Source organism: Chelon labrosus (genome assembly GCF_963514085.1).
Source record: "Chelon labrosus genome assembly, chromosome: 21".
Lineage (NCBI taxonomy): Eukaryota > Metazoa > Chordata > Actinopteri > Mugiliformes > Mugilidae > Chelon > Chelon labrosus.
The window spans coordinates 12,094,710-12,116,527 of record NC_140354.1 but is presented as its reverse complement, the minus strand read 5'-3'; the positions used below and the strand labels follow the sequence as shown (position 1 = coordinate 12,116,527).

The following is a 21,818-nucleotide window of genomic DNA, read 5'->3' as shown; positions in this document are numbered from 1 at the left end:
GGCGAGGGGAGGGAGCTGGGGGTGGGACGGGTGGGGGTTTGGGAGTTTGGGGATGGAGGCGGGGGGAGATTGGTGAGTCGAGGAAAAAGCAACGTGGAGGAGAGGACTGGAACGACGGTCCAGGTGTGTGAGGGTTTAAATCTGAATTATTATATTATTGTTTCATTTCAAACTGAAGTGGGAACAGCTGTGACTGATCCCAAATATTAAAGAGTAATACCTTTATTGTTATAAAAGATAAAAATAGAGATTAGTAATCTTTCACACCCCATGTATCCTGGATGGAGATCTTTAATCCAGTTATCAAGATGTATAATTGTGTTTCTTTTAAGTCAGATTGAAACCAAACTTTTAAAATGATTCATGTAAAAATCTGATTTTTAAAGCATTTATTTTAAACACAGAGATGCAACTGACACATTAATGAAAGGGTGATTACTGATCATATTTATTTAATTCGTCAGCATTCATCCATACAAGGACTAGATGTGGGAAAAACAAACTTGAAAGGTCTGAGCAAATATTTCTGTTTTGTTTTTCAGATGACTTCTTCACAGACTGCCTCACAGATCAGGAGAATCCGCCGTTTGATGATTTCAGGAGGACAGAGACCTTTTTTTGTTTTGTTCTGTGAAGCCCGACGGATCTGACAGACACGCAACCCGACTGTACAGAAAGAGAGAGACAATAAGGGAACTTCTGTTTGTTAATTAAAGAGGATAATTAGTGTGTATTTTTACTCACATGGCTTAGCGGTTAGACATGGATTTCATTGTTTTACTTTCCACCCGACTTGCACAGCCTCTCATGATTTTTGTAAAGCCGCCGGCTGTTTTTACACCATTTATATTCCATGAAATCAGTGTTTGTTTCTAATGAGACCTCAGTAACATGACTTATCTGAATCCCTCCTAATTTATTGCAGAACAGTCTCCAGTTTGCCTTCATCAGATCCTTTTCAGAGCAGAGAAACTTAACAGGAAACGTGTTTCAGATGGGCCCCCTGTGTAGATAACACTTTATACAGCTGATAAAGGCAAACCCATAGTTGTTTGTGAATATTCCCCATGAACACTGAATGTGCATAACTTCTCTGCTTCATGATCTTTGTTCTTACTCTGGATGCTGATTTGTAACTCTTTAAACTTGCCATGTATTTGTAGCTACCTTGGTGACACATTTTCTGTGGCTGTGCAGATTGATTGTACTTGATGCATAGTGCATAGTTACTATTACTGTATTAAAAGGCAGTGAAATGCATGTGTGGGTTTCATAGCTGCTGCAGGTCGACTACGGTTAACGCGGTAGCTGCGTGAGGCACCGGAGCTAGTTAACGTTAGCATTGTTTACAGCAGAAAAAAAGCATCAACCCTCCCCCACCCGGCTTTGCCAGCTCCTCCTACTCCACCAGCTAGCCAGCTAGCTGTAGCTGTCGCAGTGAGAGCGACCTCAAGTCCAGCTGGGTTTAAGGATAACCCCGATCTGAAGGAGAGTCTGCTGGATGAGCCGCCGTTCAGAAAACGCAAGAAACTACCTTTGTGGGACTCTTCCACTCTCAATGTTACGACGCGATGGCCAGCTAGCGAGCAGTCAGGAGCTAGCTGCAGCTAGCTGGTCGGCTACATCACAGAGCTAGCTAACAATCCGGCTAGCTCTTAAGAGCCGGGCGACGAGCGTCTAACTCGGGCTTTTCACCATTTTTAAAAAATCTGCTTCCGTGCCATGTCATCCACCATTTAACCGAGCCAGGTTTGTATTTCTGTTTTATTAAGCTGTTGAAGGAGCGTTTCTCTCGGAAATTATGTAGGTCACAGCCGCCGACCAGTAATTCCTATGTGGGTCATAGACATCGTTGGTTAACCAATTAGCTGGAACAGCTGGTTAGCACGGAAGCTAGCTGGTTAGCACGGCAGCTAGCTGGTTAGCACGGCAGCTAGCGGCTTCCCCGGAGGTGGATTATTTTTTATTGTGCATTTAAAGAAGAAAAAACAACAACCAGAATGCTGTTTGTGATATTTATCATATTACCGGTTAGTATGTAGTAGAGCATTTTTTATTTTTGTGATATTTTGAAGCTGACTTGTTAGCTAGCCGGAGACAGCTAACTTAACCGAGTAGCTTCACTAACCAGGTGAGATAAGCTTGCTACAAAGGTAAGTTAGCTCGACGATTAAAGTATTAGAGTCAGTGGTCGGTTAGTTAGCTGCTATGCTACATCCAGGCTAGTGTTTAGCTACATTTTAACCAGACTTTAGCTGTGTTTGTTTGCATATATTTTGTCTGAACGCTGGAGCCTCCCCCGGCTGCAGCTCTGCCTTTCTTCATGTTGGCATCGAGTTGGCTTGTTTACATCCCTGTATGCTCACACAGGAAGGAAGAAGCTAGTGGGTCATGCTAAGTGAGGAGCCGCGTTTCCTCCGCACCTAGCCGGCAGCAGCTCGGTGCCACTCGGGATATAGAGGACTGTTTTCGGCGAGGGGGAGGATGGCGTTTCACGGCGCAGGCCGGCAAACCGTCTGTGGAGATTTGTTTCCGGGCTCAGAGCTGGGCCACAAGTACTTCTGTGTCAACTCCTCCTGCGGAGCTCCCTCCACGGGCCTCAGTGCTACGCCGTGTCTGACTGGACCCACTGCCCCGGCGGGGACCCCTCGTCACCCCACTGCTCTCGGAGGAAGCGCCGGCGGTGGAGCAGCGGTGCCCCAGCCCTACAGCAACCCGGCCAGCGAGGTGCCCAGCCCTGCAGAGATGGAGCCGGACCGACCCATCGGTTATGGCGCATTTGGTGTTGTCTGGTGAGAAAACAAGGGCCAAACCACTAGTCTTGGACATTTAAACTGTAGATACCGCATGCCTTACATTATTGATTACTATATTTAACTTTTAAATGGCATAATCCTCAGGGTTTTGGATTAATCACTATCCAGCTGATTGATTTAACAAAACTGACTCACTATGTTTATGTTTTTAGATGATTTTAAGCTGTAATACCTCCATTTCTGCATCTCAGATAATCCCAGCAAAACTACAACACGACACGAATAACCGTAAAAGCAGTCAGGAGGTGTAGAAGTAAATTGTTGCTGTGGCGTGATGGCAAACAACCCGTCGCCCCAAAGCACGTCTTAAAACATGCCTTCAAATATTACCAGCATTGGATTGATTTTTGTATTGATTGTTGGGATGGTCCGCACATCTTCATTACGCTATCATGTAAAGTAGAGGGCAAGCTGCAGATGTTCACCCCCCCAAACGTTTAACTGGTTATCAAAATTGAGACACCAGTGCATTTTTAAGTTTAAGAAGCTTCCAGCTGTTTGATTTAATCAAATATTACACTTTAATTAAAATATTAAACATGTAATGAGTAACTTGTTTGTTTGGAAATGTCAAATCACAGCATCATATGTCTAATACTGATCGTTTCATGTTATAAAATAGTTTGAAAATCACATCATTAGCGAGTTATAAGTGATACCATTGGTTTAATTTGATAAAAAAATGTTTCTGTGTTATTATTAAAGATTAATGTCCTTATATTATCCACATATTTGTTCCCATAATGCCAACAGTATAACCCAAGTAGTACCCAGTGTTATGAATTATTACCAAGCTTTTCCCAGCATATTCTGATATTACTTATTTATTGCTATTTTATTATTGAAATATTCGCTGAATATGCATCTAAACTTCCTCCATATTCTCACAGGTCAGTGACCGACCCGCGTGATGGTCGAAAGGTGGCTTTGAAGAAGATGCCCAATGTCTTCCAGAACCTGGTCTCCTGCAAGAGGGTCTTCAGAGAGCTGAGGATGCTGTGTTTCTTCAAACACGACAACGTAAGGCCGTGACGAAAGCGTTCAAAGGTGTTCGCTCAAGTCACGAAAGGAGACTAAATGCATTTTTCCTGTCGGTGCAGGTTTTGTCAGCTCTGGACATTTTGCAGCCTCCGCAGATCGACTGCTTCGAGGAGATGTATCCTTTCTCAGATCAGAAGTCATACTTTTACTTCCTCATGTCTTCCGTCCTAGTTTCTTCTCATTAATCGTCCCTTATGTCCTCCTTTTAATGCACTTAATTTAGCTCCTGGTCTCCGGTCTAAATCCAGCTCATCGCTGCAGATGTGTAGCTGGTCACTGGTGAATATTTAATGTGGGGTGTTGATTCTCTTGCTTTTATGTGTTATTGACGCTTGTTGTTACGCGTTCGTGGTTGTCTTCTAAAAAACGAGACCCGTGCTGGGAGATGCTTCGTGTTCGTGTAGGCGGAGGTCAGTTTTTTTTTCCTTGACAGCCGCCCCGCAGCTACGTGATAACAGAGCTGATGCAGAGCGACCTCCACAAAGTGATCGTGTCTCCTCAGCCTCTCACAACCGACCACATCAAGGTCTTCCTCTATCAGATCCTCCGAGGTGAGCGGCCAGTTTTAGAAAGGAGTCGTACACGTTCTCCCTGCAAAGATTTGTGTTTGTCGGTTTTATTTGGTGGGTTAAGTCTGACCAGATTTAGATTTACTATTCTAACAACGTGAAGCACATTTCCACAGACGTGATGAACAAGAGGTTTTACTATTCAGGATATTTTTTTTCTGAATTTAAATTACAACGCATGAATTGTTTGTTGGCTTACCACAAATACAATTCTTGTTTTATATGGATTGACGAAGCAAACTTCATCGTTAAAGAATTGCACATGTAATGATGTTTTGCTCTTTTATTTATTTTTATTTATCCTGGGAATAATGGTGAATATAACTTGGCTTATAATGAAAAATTACACAAAAACCTATAAATGTCAAAGGGGTGGCAGATTTCTACAAAGTAATTTCACTTGATTATATATATATATATATATATATGTGTTGTATATAGGATGTTTTGCTATGTTATTAGGGTTGGACAGGGCCTCTAAATGTGTTTTGCCTGGGATTTTGGCACAAGGGATTGTAACATCTAATCCTGTGTATTAATGAATATATAATGTAAAATAAGTGAATGCATAAGTAGTCAGCCCTTTTTAAAGTGGCTAACCAGAACCAGCAGTATTCTAAGATTTCTTATAATCAGACGTACTAGTAGGATCAATACACTCTCACTATTCGGAGAGCTTCCTCTGAGATTGACCACGTTACGTTAATGATTTATTGCTAAAAGGGCAGTAAAACTGAGAGAAATGCATCTAACTCAGGCTGTAGAACTCGCATACTGACAAGAAGACTAAATAAATCAAGCAAAGTTTGTATATAACCCCCCCGCCCCCCGAAGTTCATCAACCTGTAAATCTGTTCATTAGGTTTGAAGTATCTTCACTCTGCCGGCATCCTGCACAGAGACATCAAACCTGGAAACCTGCTGGTCAACAGCAACTGCCTGCTCAAGGTAAGTTGTTCATAATATGACTGAGTGACTGTGTGTGAAGCATCAGGTGTGTTTCCATCACTTTTTTTATGTTCATTGTTATGTTTTTACTTAAAAATCTCTGCAAAACAATCAAGAGTCTCGTACGTTACGTCCTGTAATGTCTCGTCTCAGCCAGGTTTGAATAAAAATGTAATAAGAAAAGTGTCCGTTTATGTCTGATGTGAAATCTTCCCTTTGTCTCTGGCTAGATTTGTGATTTCGGCTTGGCTCGCGTGGAGGAGCCCGACCCGTCACGTCACATGACCCAGGAGGTGGTGACTCAGTACTACAGGGCGCCCGAGGTGCTGATGGGCTGCCGGCACTACGGCTCGGCCATTGACGTCTGGTCGGTGGGCTGTATCTTTGCAGAGCTGCTGGGACGGCGCATCCTCTTCCAGGCTCAGAGCCCCATCCAGCAGGTGAGGCCAACACGACGGCCGGCTGGAAGGACTACACTGGAAAAACACCACGGCGGTGAATAACGTTTCCATCTTTCTGCTCCTCTGTTCAGCTGGATCTGATCACAGATCTGCTGGGAACGCCTCCTCTGTCGGCCCTGGCCTCGGCCTGCGAAGGAGCCAGAGCCCACATCTTGAGGGGGCCGCACAAACCGGTATGTGACTCCTACTGCCGTCATCGGTGCACTCTTAGTCATGTCAGCAGAGTAAAAACTACAGGACGGCCATGTTCGGGTGTTAACCTGTGTTTTATTTAATTATATTATAATTTTTTTTTCTTGCATCAACCTGATAAATAATGAAGTTACTATTTAGGGGGACTTGAAATTAAATATCTGATCTTATTTGCTGTGCATGTGTTTTGAAACATCAGATAACATTACTGACAGATGAACACATCTACAGTAACTCTTTGTTTTTGTTCCTCAGCCGTCGCTGTCGGTGCTCTACATGCTGTCTGACGGAGCCACGCACGAGGCCGTTCACCTGCTCTGTCGGATGCTGGTCTTTGATCCGGTGAGTTCAGACGACAGAAACAGATCAGATCAGATGTGGCTGTGCAGATATTTAATGTTGTGCTGAAGTAGAAAGTCAGTATTTATGAGACGGTGGCAGCTGAATCAGACGTGCAGGCGGCCTCACACTGGCTACGTTTACGCCATAAGTTCTCGTCTAAAAGGCGTCTCATTCCATCTTCCGCTTGTCTCCAGGCTAAAAGGATTTCCGGCAGCGACGCCCTCTCCCACCCGTACCTGGACGAAGGCCGCCTGCGTTACCACACCTGCATGTGTCAGTGCTGCTACTCGGTTCCCAGCGGTCGAGTTTACACCCGAGACTTCGAGCCGGTGGCCGAGCGGCCGTTCAGCCACAGCTACGAGAACAGCCTGCTGTCTGTGTGGCAGGGCAAAGGTACGACGCGTTTTCAGTCACCGTCACCATGTTGGCTCAAATATAAGAGGATATTAGGGTCTTCTACAGAGAGCACTGCATCGTGGGTTGTTTTTAGACTGTTTTACGTTGACTAGCATTGTTTGTTTAGTTCAGTTTAATCTGCAGCAGTTTCTGAAGGCTTCTGTAAACTTAGAGTGAGTTGCTAAATGCTAAATATACGTATTATATTTTAGTTTTTTAACATATCTCACTGTTTAAGCAGAAAAATTCTTAAAATGTGAAAAAGGTTTCGCTCCAGATACCAACATTCTTGTCGAGCTCATGTTTCGGATTTGAATTTGTGTGTAGATGTGAACCATCTTTTCTTTTTGTGTTGACATCAGAGCTGATCCATCGCTTCATCACGGAGCACCAGCAGGGAAAACGGGTGCCGCTGTGCATCAACCCTCAGAGTGCTGCCTTCAAGACCTTCATCAGGTGAGGATTCAGTCCTTTAACTCTGACATTTTCCTCTCAACAAGAAGGACATTTGTTTTACAGCTGTTAAATACGAGGATATTCCTGAGTTTATTTTTATCTTTTCCACATGAACTTGAATCCGGGAAGAAGCCTTTTTCTTTCATCTGTGTTATTTCAACTGATCCTCACCACCTCCTGCCTCCGTCTTTGTCCTCAGGTCCACTGCATGGCACTCCTCCAAGGTGTCAAGGAAGGAGGAGAGATGAGCGGTCCTCCTCTTCTTCGTCACGAGGAGCGTCGGCAGTTCGAGGAAGGATTTTATTGGCCGTGGCATCTTGAAAATAACAAAGAGTTTGGGTCCTCTTTTTTTTTTTTTTTTTCTTTGTATGGAGTGAAACAACACACCCAGCTACATCTGGGGGGAAAAAACAGCCGACCCACCTCATGAAAATTCTCAAATAGTTTCCCCACAAACCCACGAAGTTTCTGCTTTTAATGACCCAAACGTCTGATGCTCACGGCGTTTTCCGGTGCTGAATTTAAAAAAAAAAAAGAAAAGAAAAGAAAAATGCTGCTGAAGTGCTTGATGAGGAAAAAGAGCAAAGTAACTGAACTCGGTACTAGTTTGGATTTTCCATCTGTGTTTGTAGAGACTTTAAGGATTAATGATTTTAACTGTTTGGTAGAATTGATTCTTAGTTGATGTTTGAAGTCATTCCAGCCCTGTGCAATATGGTTTCATGTTAAAGCAGCGATAAACACTCGGAGCGTGCTCTCTTGCCAACAGGATTAACGGACGACATAACGGGTCAGACATTACGACGTCATCGCCCGCCAACCGACACCATTAACCGCCAAGCGCCGCCAAGATTTTCTCTTTTTATGTTAAAAAAAAAAAAAAAACGCATTTGAACACATCATTCACTGTGTTTTTCGTCACACCGCGTGTTCGTGGCGATAATAATGCAATTCAACCGATGTAGCAGGTTTTAGCCGACGGTCCTCAGCTGTTTCTCCTCATACAGTTGTTGTTTATTTCCTCACAGTGAGTTGTTTATTCTGGATCAGATTAATCAGGAATTCATTCCCCACACGTGATCTTTACAGTCTGAGATCTGCAGGCTGTGTGACTGCAACTGTTTATTTTGGAAAGTAGTACAGGAAATCGTGACTCCGTGTTTTTAGTCGTCTCCGCTCGCTTTCTGCTAATCGATAAATGCCACCTTTATCTTTTACTCTCTCTAATCTTGACCTTTTTCCTCCCGTCTCATCGTGTTATGATCTAAACGCCACCCGTGTGGACCCGCCTCAGATTTCCAAGTGTTTTTATCCCCCCCCCCCGTCTTTTTATCCCGCTTTTAGACAGAGGACGTGGAAGCAGTGGCGATGCTGTTGTTTATTTTTATCTCTTAATTTATTGAGTGTTTGTTAAAGAGTGTGTCTCCACCCTTTTGTGTTTAAAGACGGGACGCCATTGAGCGTCTGTGGCGGTCTCGGTTACCTCAAACCCTTAATACATACATTAAAAAAAATGGAGGCTGAGGACAACATGGTGGACCTGGGAAATCACCTAAAACCCTCCCGTCACAACTTTAACGTCATTCCTCCACATTCATGACTTCTTTTACCTCGTGCTTGCTCTTTGTCTCTCACCCCGCCGGTCTGAATCAGTGTGAGGTTTTGAGAGAAGGATGTTCAGTGAAATGCTGCTGTTGTTTGTTTCTTTGTTGTTGTTGTTTGTTTTTATTTTATTTTTTTTTAGTTCCTGTTCAGTTTAAGGCTCAGGTGTCCTGTTGTAGACTATGAACTGTATAAAGCCACATAAAGATACACCAGTATTGATCCTGGTTTGGATGATCAGGTTTGGATTATCGGTCTGGAATCAGAAAATAATGTTTTTACAAAAGGTGCTTTTCCACCAAAGGTTCCAGAAAGATAAAATCCAGAGAACTTCCATGAACCAAGTGTTCTTCCATCGGAACCTGGAGATCTGCAAAGATCAAACAAAGTAGTCACTTCATAAAACCTATTAAGGCTTGGACTTCATTATTATCCTCAACAGGTCCTCAGTCTTGGTAGAAAGTTCCTGCGGTGGAGGATGGAGAAAAGTTCCTCCATCGTCTTGTGATATATTTTCCACCCCAGGCCTAAACCCCAGGGAAATGTTTGCATAGTTGAACCATCATTGAGTTTTTCACCCTAAAACTTGGCTCAGACCCTGGTTCCTGCTTTGGTTGAGCGAGTTCCCCAGTAGGGTTTTAGACTCTGATGGAAAGTTCCTGCAGTGGAGATGAGGCTTATTGTGAAGGAACCTTTGTAGGTCCTCCACCACACTGTGATTTGTTTTCCAGCCAAGGCTCTGGGAACTATCTCCCTCAGACTTTGTTCAGACTTTGTTCAGACCTTGGTTCCTACAGTGGACACTCAAGCAGAGTTCCTCTAAAGGTTCTCAGTCCTTATGGAACGTAACTGTGGTGGAGATGAATATATCTCCCTCAAACTCTGGTTCCTGTGTTGGAAAAGCACCTGATGTAAGAAGTCAGAAGTTACGTAGAAGAGAGTGAACATATTTCTGTCCTGTGACCTCGAGCCTGTGGACGAGATGTAATTTGTTTGATGAGTTTTAGCAAATGAAATGAAATGAAGTGAGGAGTGACCATACTGGTGGTTTTTACATGTTTAGTACCTCTAATCTCTTTAGATTAATAATCCTCAGTGCACGCAGTTTGCAACTAACACAAGATACGAGTTTACAAGCTAATGACTAGAGTCCATTATTGTTGTTTTACTAGAGGAATAATGTTATATTTGATAAAAAACCAAAATGTTTTCATGGATTGATTAACCCGGAAGTTTTGTTTATTTTAACACAGTTCTGCTTGTAATTTGCCCAAAAGTGATTTTATTTTAACACAAGGTTATTTGATAGAGTGATTTCTTCCTGTTGCCTGTGGACAGATGTTTAAGACGCTGATGTTTGAAAGTGGAACAAAGCGTACACATTGTCATGGACTGTGTATAAAGATGGACGACCCATCCAGCTGCACAGACTCTGACGCTACCAGCAGAAGATGGCAGCGACGGTTTCTGAAATATTCACGTCGTCCATCTTTATATAGAGTCTGCTCACAGTGCACAATGAGTATTGATGAGTTGCTAAAGAGTTGCTAGAAATAAAACCAGTGACTGCATGAAGAAAACTAAAAAAAAAAAAAATTGAGTATTTAGCTTGTGCTTTTGAAAACTATAGAGGATTTGTGTAAAGTGTACAGATGTGTAGTTAATACAGTGAATTTAAAACATGTGAAACCATCAGTGTGGTCCTGGAGAACCCGGTTCCACGTTTGGCCCCCTTTTGACTGCAAGAACCTTTTTTTTAGGATCTCAGGAACTTTACATTGAGGGTCCGAACAGACGCTGAGTCTCTTAACAGGGCTGATTTTTTTTTTTTTTTTTTTTTTTTAAATCCACGTTTGGTTTTATTTTTGAGTGGGAGCTCGGACACACTGGGGGAACCTTCAGGTTCAGCTCCTGTGGCTGCTCTGTTCCTGGATCAATCACTGAAAAGTCGGGGAATCTGCGGCCAAGGTGAATTGTTTTGTACACGCCCTGAAGTCCCAGCAGGCGGGGTCGCCGGGCCCCCGATCGCCCTCGCTGGTCCCTCTGTCTCCTGCTTTCTTAAAACGTTTTGGAACCCCTGAAACCTCAGCTCGTCTCCGACAGGAACACGGCGAGTCTCTGCGCGAAAACCCAGAGACGACTTGTAAATCTGCATGTGTATATTTATTACCCCGCGGAGAGCATTTGGGTTTGAATGCTGTGCAATGGTTGAGTTAGTCGACGATGACGTACACTTTGTGGTCTTTTTATTTAATTCATTTTAGAAAGTGATTTTTATTAGAAGTTTTGTTTCTTATTTTGCTTTGTTGTGACCTAATTAGATTATTATTATTTTTTTTATATATGGAGTCCGGAGTTGTAAGAACGTTTTGATCATTGTTCCCTAAAAATACAACAAAAAAAAAAAAGTAGAGAACTTCATTTTGGTCACATGACGGAAAGACAGCTTCTCATTGGTTTAATTTGTGTCCTCAAATTTAGTTTCTCAGATTACTCTCTAAACCCATAAATTATTTCATCATCAGTCATTTTTGATCGTCCACTCTAGCAATTAGATAAGAACTCATTTAAAACGAGTCCTTCATGATGGATGTAGGACTCTGTCGTCATGTTTATGAACTCACGACGCCCGTTAGCGCAGTTGGATTAACTGAACTTTTATTTTTTTTAATTAGGCTCCTTCATGATGTTGAAACTCCATACTTGATAGATCCACTTGGTAACTGAATATGTTCAGTTAAATATATTAAACCTTAATCACGGTCATCATTTAATCAAGACTGTTATCTTAAGCCTCAAAGAACGGGGTCTTTCTCCAGGGACTCCCATATTCATGGGTTCACTTTATTGTTAATTTGATTAAAGTTCAGTTTAATTAATTAATAACAATTTATTACCATAAATTATGGCTTCCCTTTTCGTCCTGCCCTCATCTTGTGAATGGACATGATGTCAAAGTGTGGCAGTAATACCAGTGTTTGAGTTCAAGAACTACAGCAGGTTAATGCGAATTTAACAAGTGCATAAACACAACCGTTAAAGCAATAATTAGCTGCATTTCTATTTCCTGTTGCATAAATTTGTTCAAATCTTCAATTTACAGTAACAGAGAACAGAAAAGAAAACGGCAAATCTTCACATTGTAGAAATTGTGAGTTCACAAAAATGTGTTCAATTAATTTAAATAGAACTGAGTGATTTGAGTCACTGAACATTTGAGGCACAAATTCCGCAATTTATGGGACATTTAATCCAAAGTATTCCCTCCGGATTCTCGTTTCTCTTCCTGTCGTTGTGTTCGTAGAGATCTTCCAGGTTAGGATCAGTTTTTGAACTAGGCGACCTGTGTTCGGTCTTTTCCCTCCCTGCACTCTGTTCTGAGATCAGCCGTCGGGGAGGGTGGAGGAGGGCGTTCAGGATCTCCGCAGAGCAAGGCAGACGGCTGCTCTTCATAGAGATTAGACTTGTTTTCTTCTACAAAAAGAAACTTGATGTGTTTATATTATAAATATGAAACTGATGTTTTAAACTGATGTTTTTGTCTTCGTTTTAGCAAAAAGTTATGTTTTTGTTTTGTTTTTGTTTTTTTTTGACTTGTGTTCCCAAACAATACTTGAATTTCTTAAAAAAAAATGTTTAGAATTAAAGTAGTGAATGATGAATAAATAAATAAATGGACACTGGATAATATTCCTCCACCACGTTCAGTCTTATCTTTTCTCCGCAACTTCACCAGAGTTAGATTCAGAACTGATTTACTTGTTTACTTTGTTTTATGCATTAACGTACTTTTATATCTCCAGAATCCAATCAAGTCTCCTCAGTGCTATTTATTATTCGTTTTTCTGTCTGCATTCAGAAGAGAAACTTATTCTCTTCTTTGCTGAATCTGTTTTCATGCAGAGGAGGTCGGGGTGGATGGAGGACAAACAAACATCTGACTGCATCTGTTCTCCAACAGCACCAGGGAGGATCTGTCACTGTTGACGTTGGTCCAAGTTTGGGTAACTTAATTTTAATGGCTGTGGTATTTTACAGATAATTTTGCGGGGAACTTTCCTCTTAATTTCCCCCAAATTAGCCGTTAATTTCCGAGAAAGGGAAGGTTAGTCAGCACCCGATCACGTTCTTAAAGACAAACTAGTGATTAATCGGATGCAAAACTACTGACAGATTTCCACAGATCAGAGTTTTATAATACTTTTTGTAATCTGATCAACTATCTTTCGTGTCATTTAAACCAGTTTTCTCTTCAAAATCTCCACAATAACAAGCATCTATTTGTGTAAGGCTGTTTTCTGTTGATGAACTATTTTCCACTTATATTTAATTGAACACTTTGTCCTATAAAATAACAATATCTAACATTAACAGCTTCTTTTCTTTATGTTTTTATGATGTTTACATGAATAAAAGTCAATGGCTGAATGAAGTAAAAAGACCACAGTGCAGAAAAGTGTTGTAAATCCTGCTTTAATATTTTAAATCAACAAGCAGTTCCAGCAGCATACAACTTAATTATAATTTACAGATAAACAAACTGGTTGCAATTTTCCAGTTTGTTTAATACTCATCAAAAGTTAAAGATCTCAAACCACTTGCAGAGATATTATGACAATTTGCCATTTTACTGTTAACTCTGCTTCTTACATATATTTTCAATTTATCTTATTTACTTATCAACATTTTATGATTAGCACCAAACTATCAAAGACATCCTGTAATTTGCAGATTAATAGCAGGTATTTTTTATCAAATTATTAAAAAAACATGTTCAACTCTCCATCTTGTTTAATGTACAATAAGAATTTGAAGGGCTATCCCGACACAAAGTAAATTCTTACACATGATTTATCAACAGTATTTGCAAAAAACCTCAAACGAAACCATTTCCCTACTGTGATTTTTTTCTGCTGTATCATCCCAAAGTGGATTTTGGCCAGACAATTAAAAGATCTCAAAGCATACATGAAGATTCACAGAACTTTAATGTTGCACTGATCCATCGTACTGTAGGGTCCAATAAAACAGTTAAAGAATTACGAGGTCAAGTTTTTGAGGCAATACACCTGATTGATGCAAATAATCAAATGATGCAAACCACACCGGGGGAATCTCTGCTGTGGATAATCCCTCCTCCTGTGACAGGTGGCAGCAGGAGGCTCCGCCCTTCTGATCCTCTCCTCTGAGCTCCTGCTAACCTGTCCTCTTTCAACACATGCACAGAGAGAGTCAAACAAGCACACACACCTGAATATTCACGCACACACACCAGCAGCCATGTTGGCCCTTGTGGCTGCCGGCTCCGTCTTCTTCCCTGGACTCTTCCTGCTGTCCAAACAAACCCTGAAACGCCTGATGGGATGGAGCGAGGAGGACTCAGCCGTCGTCTCAACGCGGTGAGTATACTCACTTCAAAGGACATGATACTGACATTCATTACACAGAGACCTCAACATGCCGTCATTCATTATGGGGACTTGTCATTATGGGGGCTTGTGTCAATATGGGGACTTGTGTCATTATGGGGACTTGTTTCAATATGGGGACTTGTGTCATTATGGGGACACTAACTCCAATCCTCAACCTCAAATTTAACATTTCAGCTTCTGTGAATCTTTTTGTCCTCCGTGCTGACATCATTTGTGAAGTGAACAGATTTCCTGACGACAACTCAACAAGATTCAGCTCAGACGTCTTTGCGGACAGTTTGTGTCTTTTTGTGTTTGTTTGCATCGTCCTAAAATATTCTGCTGAAGCTCAGATGACACATCTCTCTCGAGGAGAAATGCGACAGCTCTGATTATTGATCACGTTGTCTCTGTGCTCTCAGTCTGGTGTCGTCAGTCCAAGCTGTCATGGCCTCGTCAGCCGGATGTATCATCATCTCGTCCTGCAGCGACGTCATGGAGGACAGGTGAGGACTCAGCATCTTGTCTGTATTCGCGCTTCCCTTTTCTTTTCTCTCTTGAGGAAAGGAGATCCTGTTGTGGTCAGTCAGTTGCATCTGTATTTTACTTCTCATCAAAAAATGTCATACTACTTTTTGTTTGATGACAATATCTACAGTGAGCTGTAATATTCAAAATAAACAAAAAGTGCTTCGAGATTTAGGTTTTTGGCCAAAAACTGAATTAACATTGGGATAATGCAACCAAAAAAATCACTTTTTTAGTTTTCATTAACTGATTTTGAAGTGCCGGGGATGTAAATTTGGAAGTGTGGTGCTAAAGAAGGGAAGTCAGAAGCTTTAAAGAAAAAAGAGAGGGTGTATTAGATAACTTAAAACTCTGAACGCAGATTCTTGCCGATTCAGAGCTGCTGCACTTTTTATATCAGCTTGTTAGTCGGTAAATACTCATTTAATTGACATTTCTGCTGGATGTTGGTTGAATTACATTCCTAAAAGTTCTGTGTTACAGGCAAATAAAACTCACTTAGTGCTATAAAACCTAACCACTGCTGACAAAGATCTCTATATGTTCAGCTACTTGGCATCCCTCCTAAGAAAACAGGAATATTTTCCACTTAAATGGTTATTTTCTCAGTGTGTTTTTATCATAACCATCTCTAAATTCCCGTTATAGCTTGTACCAAATAACTCAAACAGTTTCCTACAGTTTACAGTTAAATATCAACTCAGATTATGAGGAAAGTTTCCATAAAATAAGGTGGAAACAGGATTAAAGATTCAAATTTAATCTGCAGTTTTTACTTAAAGTTGCTTCAGATATCAATGCCAGCTGAGTCATTTTGACCTATTTTTTTTTGGTCCGCTACAAACGGAAAAGCTTGCATACATTTAGCAGTGTATAGTTTTTAGGAAATTGGCTGGGATACATGTAAAACGCGTTTGCATTGACAACCAAGCAGGTTGTGGGGAGTTTTTACTGAAGCGGACCTCACATTGAGTCTGTAATCTAATTACCAGTCTGCTGCTGAGCCTAATTCGTCTCCTGAGCTGAGCAGCAGCAGCAGGACTATTTCAAACCTGTGAGACGGCCACTAATCCTCCCTGCAGAGCACGATGGGAAGTGAAATGATGTGAGTGCTGGTTGGTTTCCTCATTTCACAGTCAAAGTGGAGCGAGAGTTCGAGTCCGAGCTGCAGCATTTGTTTATCAAATTACACAGGAAGAGGCAGCGAGCTGCGGAGAGCTTGTTGTTGTTTACTGTAGTTACAGGGAAACTAAACTGTAAAGAGTTTAACCATGCTAAGAGGAAGAAGGATTTAGGTCAGAGATGTCAAACTTATTTTAGTTTGGGGGCCACATACAGCCCAATTTGATTTAAAGTGGTCCGGACCAGTAATATAATAGCTCTAAATAACGACAACTCCAAATTTTCCCTTTGTTTTAGTGCAAACAAATACATTATAAAAATTATTACATTTAATGAACTATCTTTTTACAAAACTTTTTATGAACAACCTGAATTTTCTAAAGAAAAATAAGTGCATTTTCGGCACATTGGTGCCACCTGCTGTTTAGTTCTGGGTGTTGTGTCCGCTAATCTGACTAAAACAGTGGACAGATTTATGCTGCAGGGCCAGACGAGACCCTCTGTCGTGGCGGTTTTGGTTTAAAATCACAAATACAACAATATAAAAATCCAGCAGGAGGAACATTTACAAAAAATCTCCAACATTCATCAGCTACAGAGTTGATGGAGACCAAATGTAGAGCTAAAAGACAAAAAATTTAATCAGCTCCAAATCAGTCTGAAGCTTTGTTTTAATGTTTCATATTTTAAACCTTCTATTGTCACACAAAACAGCAACATACAGTTGTAATGAATAGAGAAATCACCTATAGAGACCAGAACCTTTTTTTTGTACCAGGCTGTAAACCTGTTTAAGTGTAAGTCTAGGAGGATGGACTCACTTTTGGAGCCAGCCTCTAGTGGACATTAGAGGAACTGTAGTTTCTGGCTTCACTTCTCATAGGCGGTTTATGCTTCTGCATCAGTTTGAGCTGTGATTGGTCCACTTGGTAGTAGCGTATTTCTGCCAGTATTTGTGGCAGAAACTACATCTCCACAATTTTTGAACCGATTGTTTTGAATCAATAAAGATGTAACACATTGAGGGAAGGTTAACTGAGGAGGTTCGAATGTACAAGCATTTGTACGACTCGTCTTGAATGTTTCCGTCGCCATTGTTGAAAGTGAAGCAGGAAGTGGAAACAAAAATTACCTACCTCAAACTGTTCAAAACAGTATACAGTCGTATACCCCCAACAAAATAACTGTAATAGAAGCAACTAAACCTCAGCCACCCAAGCGCTGACTAGCGACTTACAGAGCGAGCCAGACTGATGAAGCGCGAAAGTATAATTGGCTCCCTCCAGCATACGCTACATGCCTAGGTTACGGCATCTATGTACCGCAGTACTTTAAACGAGCCTTTGCCTGGAGGTTTCTGCTTGGTTTCATGGTGACAGCGCCCTCAAGTGGCCAAAGTACTTATGATAGTAACACATGAGCAAAGGCAGAGGTCAGGTGATGTAATTATGGAGCCACAAAGTTGACATACAACAGGAAATTTCAATCTAGCTAGTTTTTATTTAACCTAAACTGCTCCACAAACTAATTGCTGATGGATTTAATCCCTGACACTCTTCAACCACGACTACTCCATAAACCTAACTTCCTGTTTCCAGGGTAACCGTCTTGTTTTTGCGTCTGAACCAAACGGAAGATTAAAAAATCTCTTTCCTTCCTCCCATTTTGCCTCCTCCCCAGACACTGGCTGACCGACGCCTACATCCTGTTCGCCACGCCGTACTTCGCCTACGACATCTACGCCATGTTTCTGTGTTACCGGCACAAGCTGCAGGTCAAAGGTCACGAGGAGGCAAGTCCGAGCGCTTCTGTGGCTGGTTACCTGCGCAGAGAGGTCCTCATGGTGCTGCATCACATCTTCATGGTGGCCTTCTGCTTTCCCACCTCACTGGTAACTACATGAACATTGAGTGTCTGGCGCATTTTAACGAAGAGTTCTGACGTTTCACTGACAGTTCATTGAGACATCTTTTAGGGACGTTAAGATTAATTTTCTAAAAAGTGAGACACTCCTGACTAATAGAAGGAGCTGGCCACTTTCATATGAACTAAATCATGTTTAGCAACTGGCTGGTTGACAGCTGACTGTGTCCATTTATAAATGAATGCACATAAATAAGAAAGGATGGAATCAGTCTTAGATCGGTCTACAGTTAAATCCAGTCCAGAACCAGGACTACAACCAAGTCAATTCCAAGCCATATCAAAATGTAGTTAAATTCTGGTCCATGCATAGTGCAAAGCCAACTCTAAGTTTGGAAACAAAGATAAGGCTAGTTTAAAACCATAGGATCCTGCCTGGTAAAAATCCACACTGCCAGTTCATGATGTTATTGTCAAGTTGTGTGAATTAACATTTCTCCATCCTGTGTGTGTGTCAGATGTGGAGGCAGGGTAAAGGAGATTACTTTCAGGGCGTCTTGTTTCTGGCAGAGCTCAGCACTCCATCCGTCTGTCTGGGGAAAGTCCTGATCCAGGTACTTTACCTCTGATATTACATCAAACATGTTTGGACACACACACATACTCAATAACTGATCAGTACATACTGGCATCAGCTGATTCCTAGACCTCCCTTTTTGTCCAGAAATCAGACCTGGTTTCTGTGTTGATCTGGATTTAAAAGAATCCAGATTTATTTGACGTATGTGAACATGTTTGTCCACAGAAATGCAGATAAATGTTAACTATTACAAAAATGTTCTATTTCTAATCATGTAAAGGTTATTTTAAGTATAGCTCTTTTTTGGTTTAAACATTTACAAAAAAATCAGCTCACCTCTCACTTCATCTTTTTATAGATGTATATCTTCAGTAGGAACTAGATTAATCATCTCCTTCTTCCATGTCTGCTGTGATATTTAGAGTTTTCAGACTAAGACACAGCCTGAAATGTTGTCATTAAAACTAGTTGATGTATTATGATGTATTTATTTACGTATGTATTTTACTGTCACTCTGTCCTCAGTATAAGAAGCAGCACACTCTGCTGCACAAAGTGAACGGAGTCGTCATGCTGCTCACCTTCTTTGGCTGTCGAGTGTTACTCTTCCCGTACCTGTACTACGCCTACAGCAGGTACCTCCACCTGTCTGTCTCCTGATTCACTTTTAGAAAGATATTTCCCTTTAACATTTCATTAATTATAAAAAACCTCAAAGACACACCTACAACTTTTATAACTGAACAAAAAAGCCAAAAATAACAGAAAGCCAAATTTAGAACATTAAAAATTTATTTTTTATTTTTATGTTTCCATGACATTTTATAATCATTACAGAATAGGCACACAAGTCAAACTTTAATCATTTAACCAATGAATAAATCAGTATTATTGATTGTGAGACTAACTTTGTGTGACTCTAATGCATCATGACCTCCATATCATCGTTATGGAAATTAGATGAGACCTGAAAACAGAAGATCTGTCTCCAAAGATTAATTAAATAACTTAGATAACTTAAAGAGTAGCGTTGAAATCCATTTTCTTAAATCCATACTTTTAAAGCAAAATTATGTATAAAACCAAAGAGTGTGAATAATTAATAACTGTTTTAGATAAATAATTATAATTTAATCTGTTTGCAACAAATGAGAATTTTTGGCAAAATCTCCACATGAACAGATTCAGACCATTTACAGTTACTTTCATTAAGTTAATAAATAAATAAATAAACTGATCCTTTTGAATTTTCAGTTTTAAAGATGATTTAACTGACTTACTGAAATAAAATTCTACTATGAGGATCGATAAAGGTACTGTACATCTATTATTTTGTCTTACTTCGCACACCAATGACAAGAATTGACTTGTGATTTAAAGATGTTAATTACAAAATAGAGGAGCTAACAGTTTGATGCAGTGTAGCTATGATGTTTACCATGGTCACTCCTTTAGTTTAGCATGTTAGCATGCTAGTAAATATAGCTAAAGGGAAAGTCAGTAGTTTTGAGTGTAATAAAGAGAAAGAATAGGATTGTTGACCTGATGGTGGTGCCTGATGGATATCAGTGTACAATTTAATGCCTGAACCAGAGCAGTTAACTGATAACACCTGACAGCCATGTTGTTGGCTTAGCTAGTAATATTTTGGCAATATCAGCTGCTAATTTCAGGGAATCATTCATTAAATCTTTAAAAACTGTGCTCTCTGTCTCGTGTTATAGGTATGCATCGATCCCGGTGTACGCCGTGCCCCTTGTGGCCCCGTGGCAGTGTAACCTGGGGACCGCTCTGCTCTGGCCTCTGCAGCTTTACTGGTTTACACTAATTTGCAGAGGGGCTCTCCGTCTAGTCACAAAACGCTCGCCACCGGCTTTAAAACATGGCGACTGCCTGCCTCCGACAAATGGCTGCTCAACAAATCAGATGGACAGACGCTGAGGAAGAAGGATTTAACCTGTTGTGGTGACTTCAACCATCAAAACAAAAATGACAGGTGACTGTTGACACAGACAAAACCAGGGGAAGATGTGGAAGATGCAAGTGTTTCTCCTCATTTGGTGTAAAAATCAAATCGAGAGACTATGAGAGGAGTTTTGAAGAAGTTGCTGCTGAAAACCTTGTAATCGCTGATCCAGCTTTAAAAGCTGAAAAGTTACAGAAAAGCAGAAGAGAGAAGCCAACAATGGGTCAATGTTGGAATTGTAGAACAAAAAAATCTGAATGCAGGACTTTCTGAGATTAAAGAATAAAACAGTAAAGGTATGATGTAATCAGAGGTTTAAAACCCAGAAAAAGTAACTTCTGGGATTAATTTAATTTGTTTGGCTCATAACAAGCTGAATGGCTACTGAATCCCAACAATTTAATGTCAGAAGAAGCAGTTACGTTCATATATGGTTGATAAAAGGTGATGAGAGGTGTTCCACAAGGATCAATCTTAGGCCCATTTTAGGCCATTGTTTACTCTTTACATAAATGCTGCATGCTGTTATGTCAGTTTATACAGTCCATCAGCTCCACCTGTTGTTGATGACTCGTATTATTAACTTCTTGCCTTGAATATGTAACACTGATTTTGTATTTTTCAGAATAAAAATTGATGGCTAAATATCAAGAGCCATTGTCTGATTGTTAAACAAACCGCACACATTGGGGTTATACATCTTCATGTAATATTAATAATATATTTAAAACATCTGCGACCCTTCAGATTTTATATTTTTCAAACAAACTGATGATTTTTAATTTAGATCTAAAGAAACACATTCATGTACATAAAACCTCTGAATCTATTTCACACAGTTTTTGTTTTTATGGTTTTAATTGATTATCTTGCCGTCTTTTGCAAACATCACAAACTATGTCTTTATGATTTGACTCTATCTCTCTGCTGAGTCTCATTTTTCTCAATAGATGCTCAAAATGATTATTTATTGATTTATTTGTTGATTTTTGTTTGGGTCCCGGACCTTAAGGCCACTCCACCACCCCACCCCCAACTGACAGGGGGCGACAACTGATTTTGTATTTGTGTATCATTTATACATAGATTTAAACCAAATTAATTGACTCTAAACGAATGAATGAAATACCTTTTACTGGAGAGTTGAACCATAATCTCTGAGAGGGGAGGACGTCACAAAAGACAGAGGGTTAATTTTATTTGAATGGATGATAGTTTGAAGTACTAGTTGTTCTAAAATAAAAATAAAAAATGTTACCAAATTTAATAGAATTTAAATTTTAAATTTAAAAGAAAAACTAAACAGTAAAAATGAGAGGTATTTCCTCACTGTGGGATAAATAAAGGATTATCTTATCTGGTTATCTTTTTGCCTTTTTTTCATATGTTTTTGCAAGCGTTTTTCAACTGAAACACATGGTCTTTTTTGTTTTGCATCTCTTTTTGGTCATTCTCTTTGTGGTCATCTTTGCATTTACAGTATGTTTCAGTGGTTTGTTTCCTTGTATTTTGCATCTCAGTGGTT

At 40.4% G+C, this 21,818-nt stretch overlaps 2 protein-coding genes across 2 annotated transcripts; both read left to right on the top strand.

The window, feature by feature from the left end:
- The first annotated feature begins 46 nt into the window (after positions 1-46).
- Positions 47-12,507, top strand: nlk1 (nemo-like kinase, type 1). The gene is made up of 13 exons (XM_084569929.1): positions 47-123; positions 543-1,749; positions 2,371-2,792; positions 3,707-3,836; positions 3,917-3,972; positions 4,302-4,408; positions 5,289-5,374; positions 5,605-5,814; positions 5,907-6,008; positions 6,283-6,369; positions 6,564-6,762; positions 7,128-7,221; positions 7,421-12,507. Exons 3-13 carry the CDS (start codon positions 2,485-2,487, stop codon positions 7,467-7,469), a joined length of 1,428 nt encoding a protein of 475 aa, XP_084426055.1. The 5' UTR covers positions 47-123; positions 543-1,749; positions 2,371-2,484; the 3' UTR covers positions 7,470-12,507.
- A 1,321-nt stretch (positions 12,508-13,828) lies between these two features.
- Positions 13,829-20,890, top strand: LOC311506398 (ceramide synthase-like). Its single transcript, XM_084570347.1, has 6 exons — positions 13,829-14,222; positions 14,657-14,740; positions 17,565-17,775; positions 18,266-18,361; positions 18,853-18,962; positions 20,052-20,890. Exons 1-6 carry the CDS (start codon positions 14,104-14,106, stop codon positions 20,266-20,268), a joined length of 837 nt encoding a protein of 278 aa, XP_084426473.1. The 5' UTR covers positions 13,829-14,103; the 3' UTR covers positions 20,269-20,890.
- Positions 20,891-21,818: the final 928 nt, after the last annotated feature.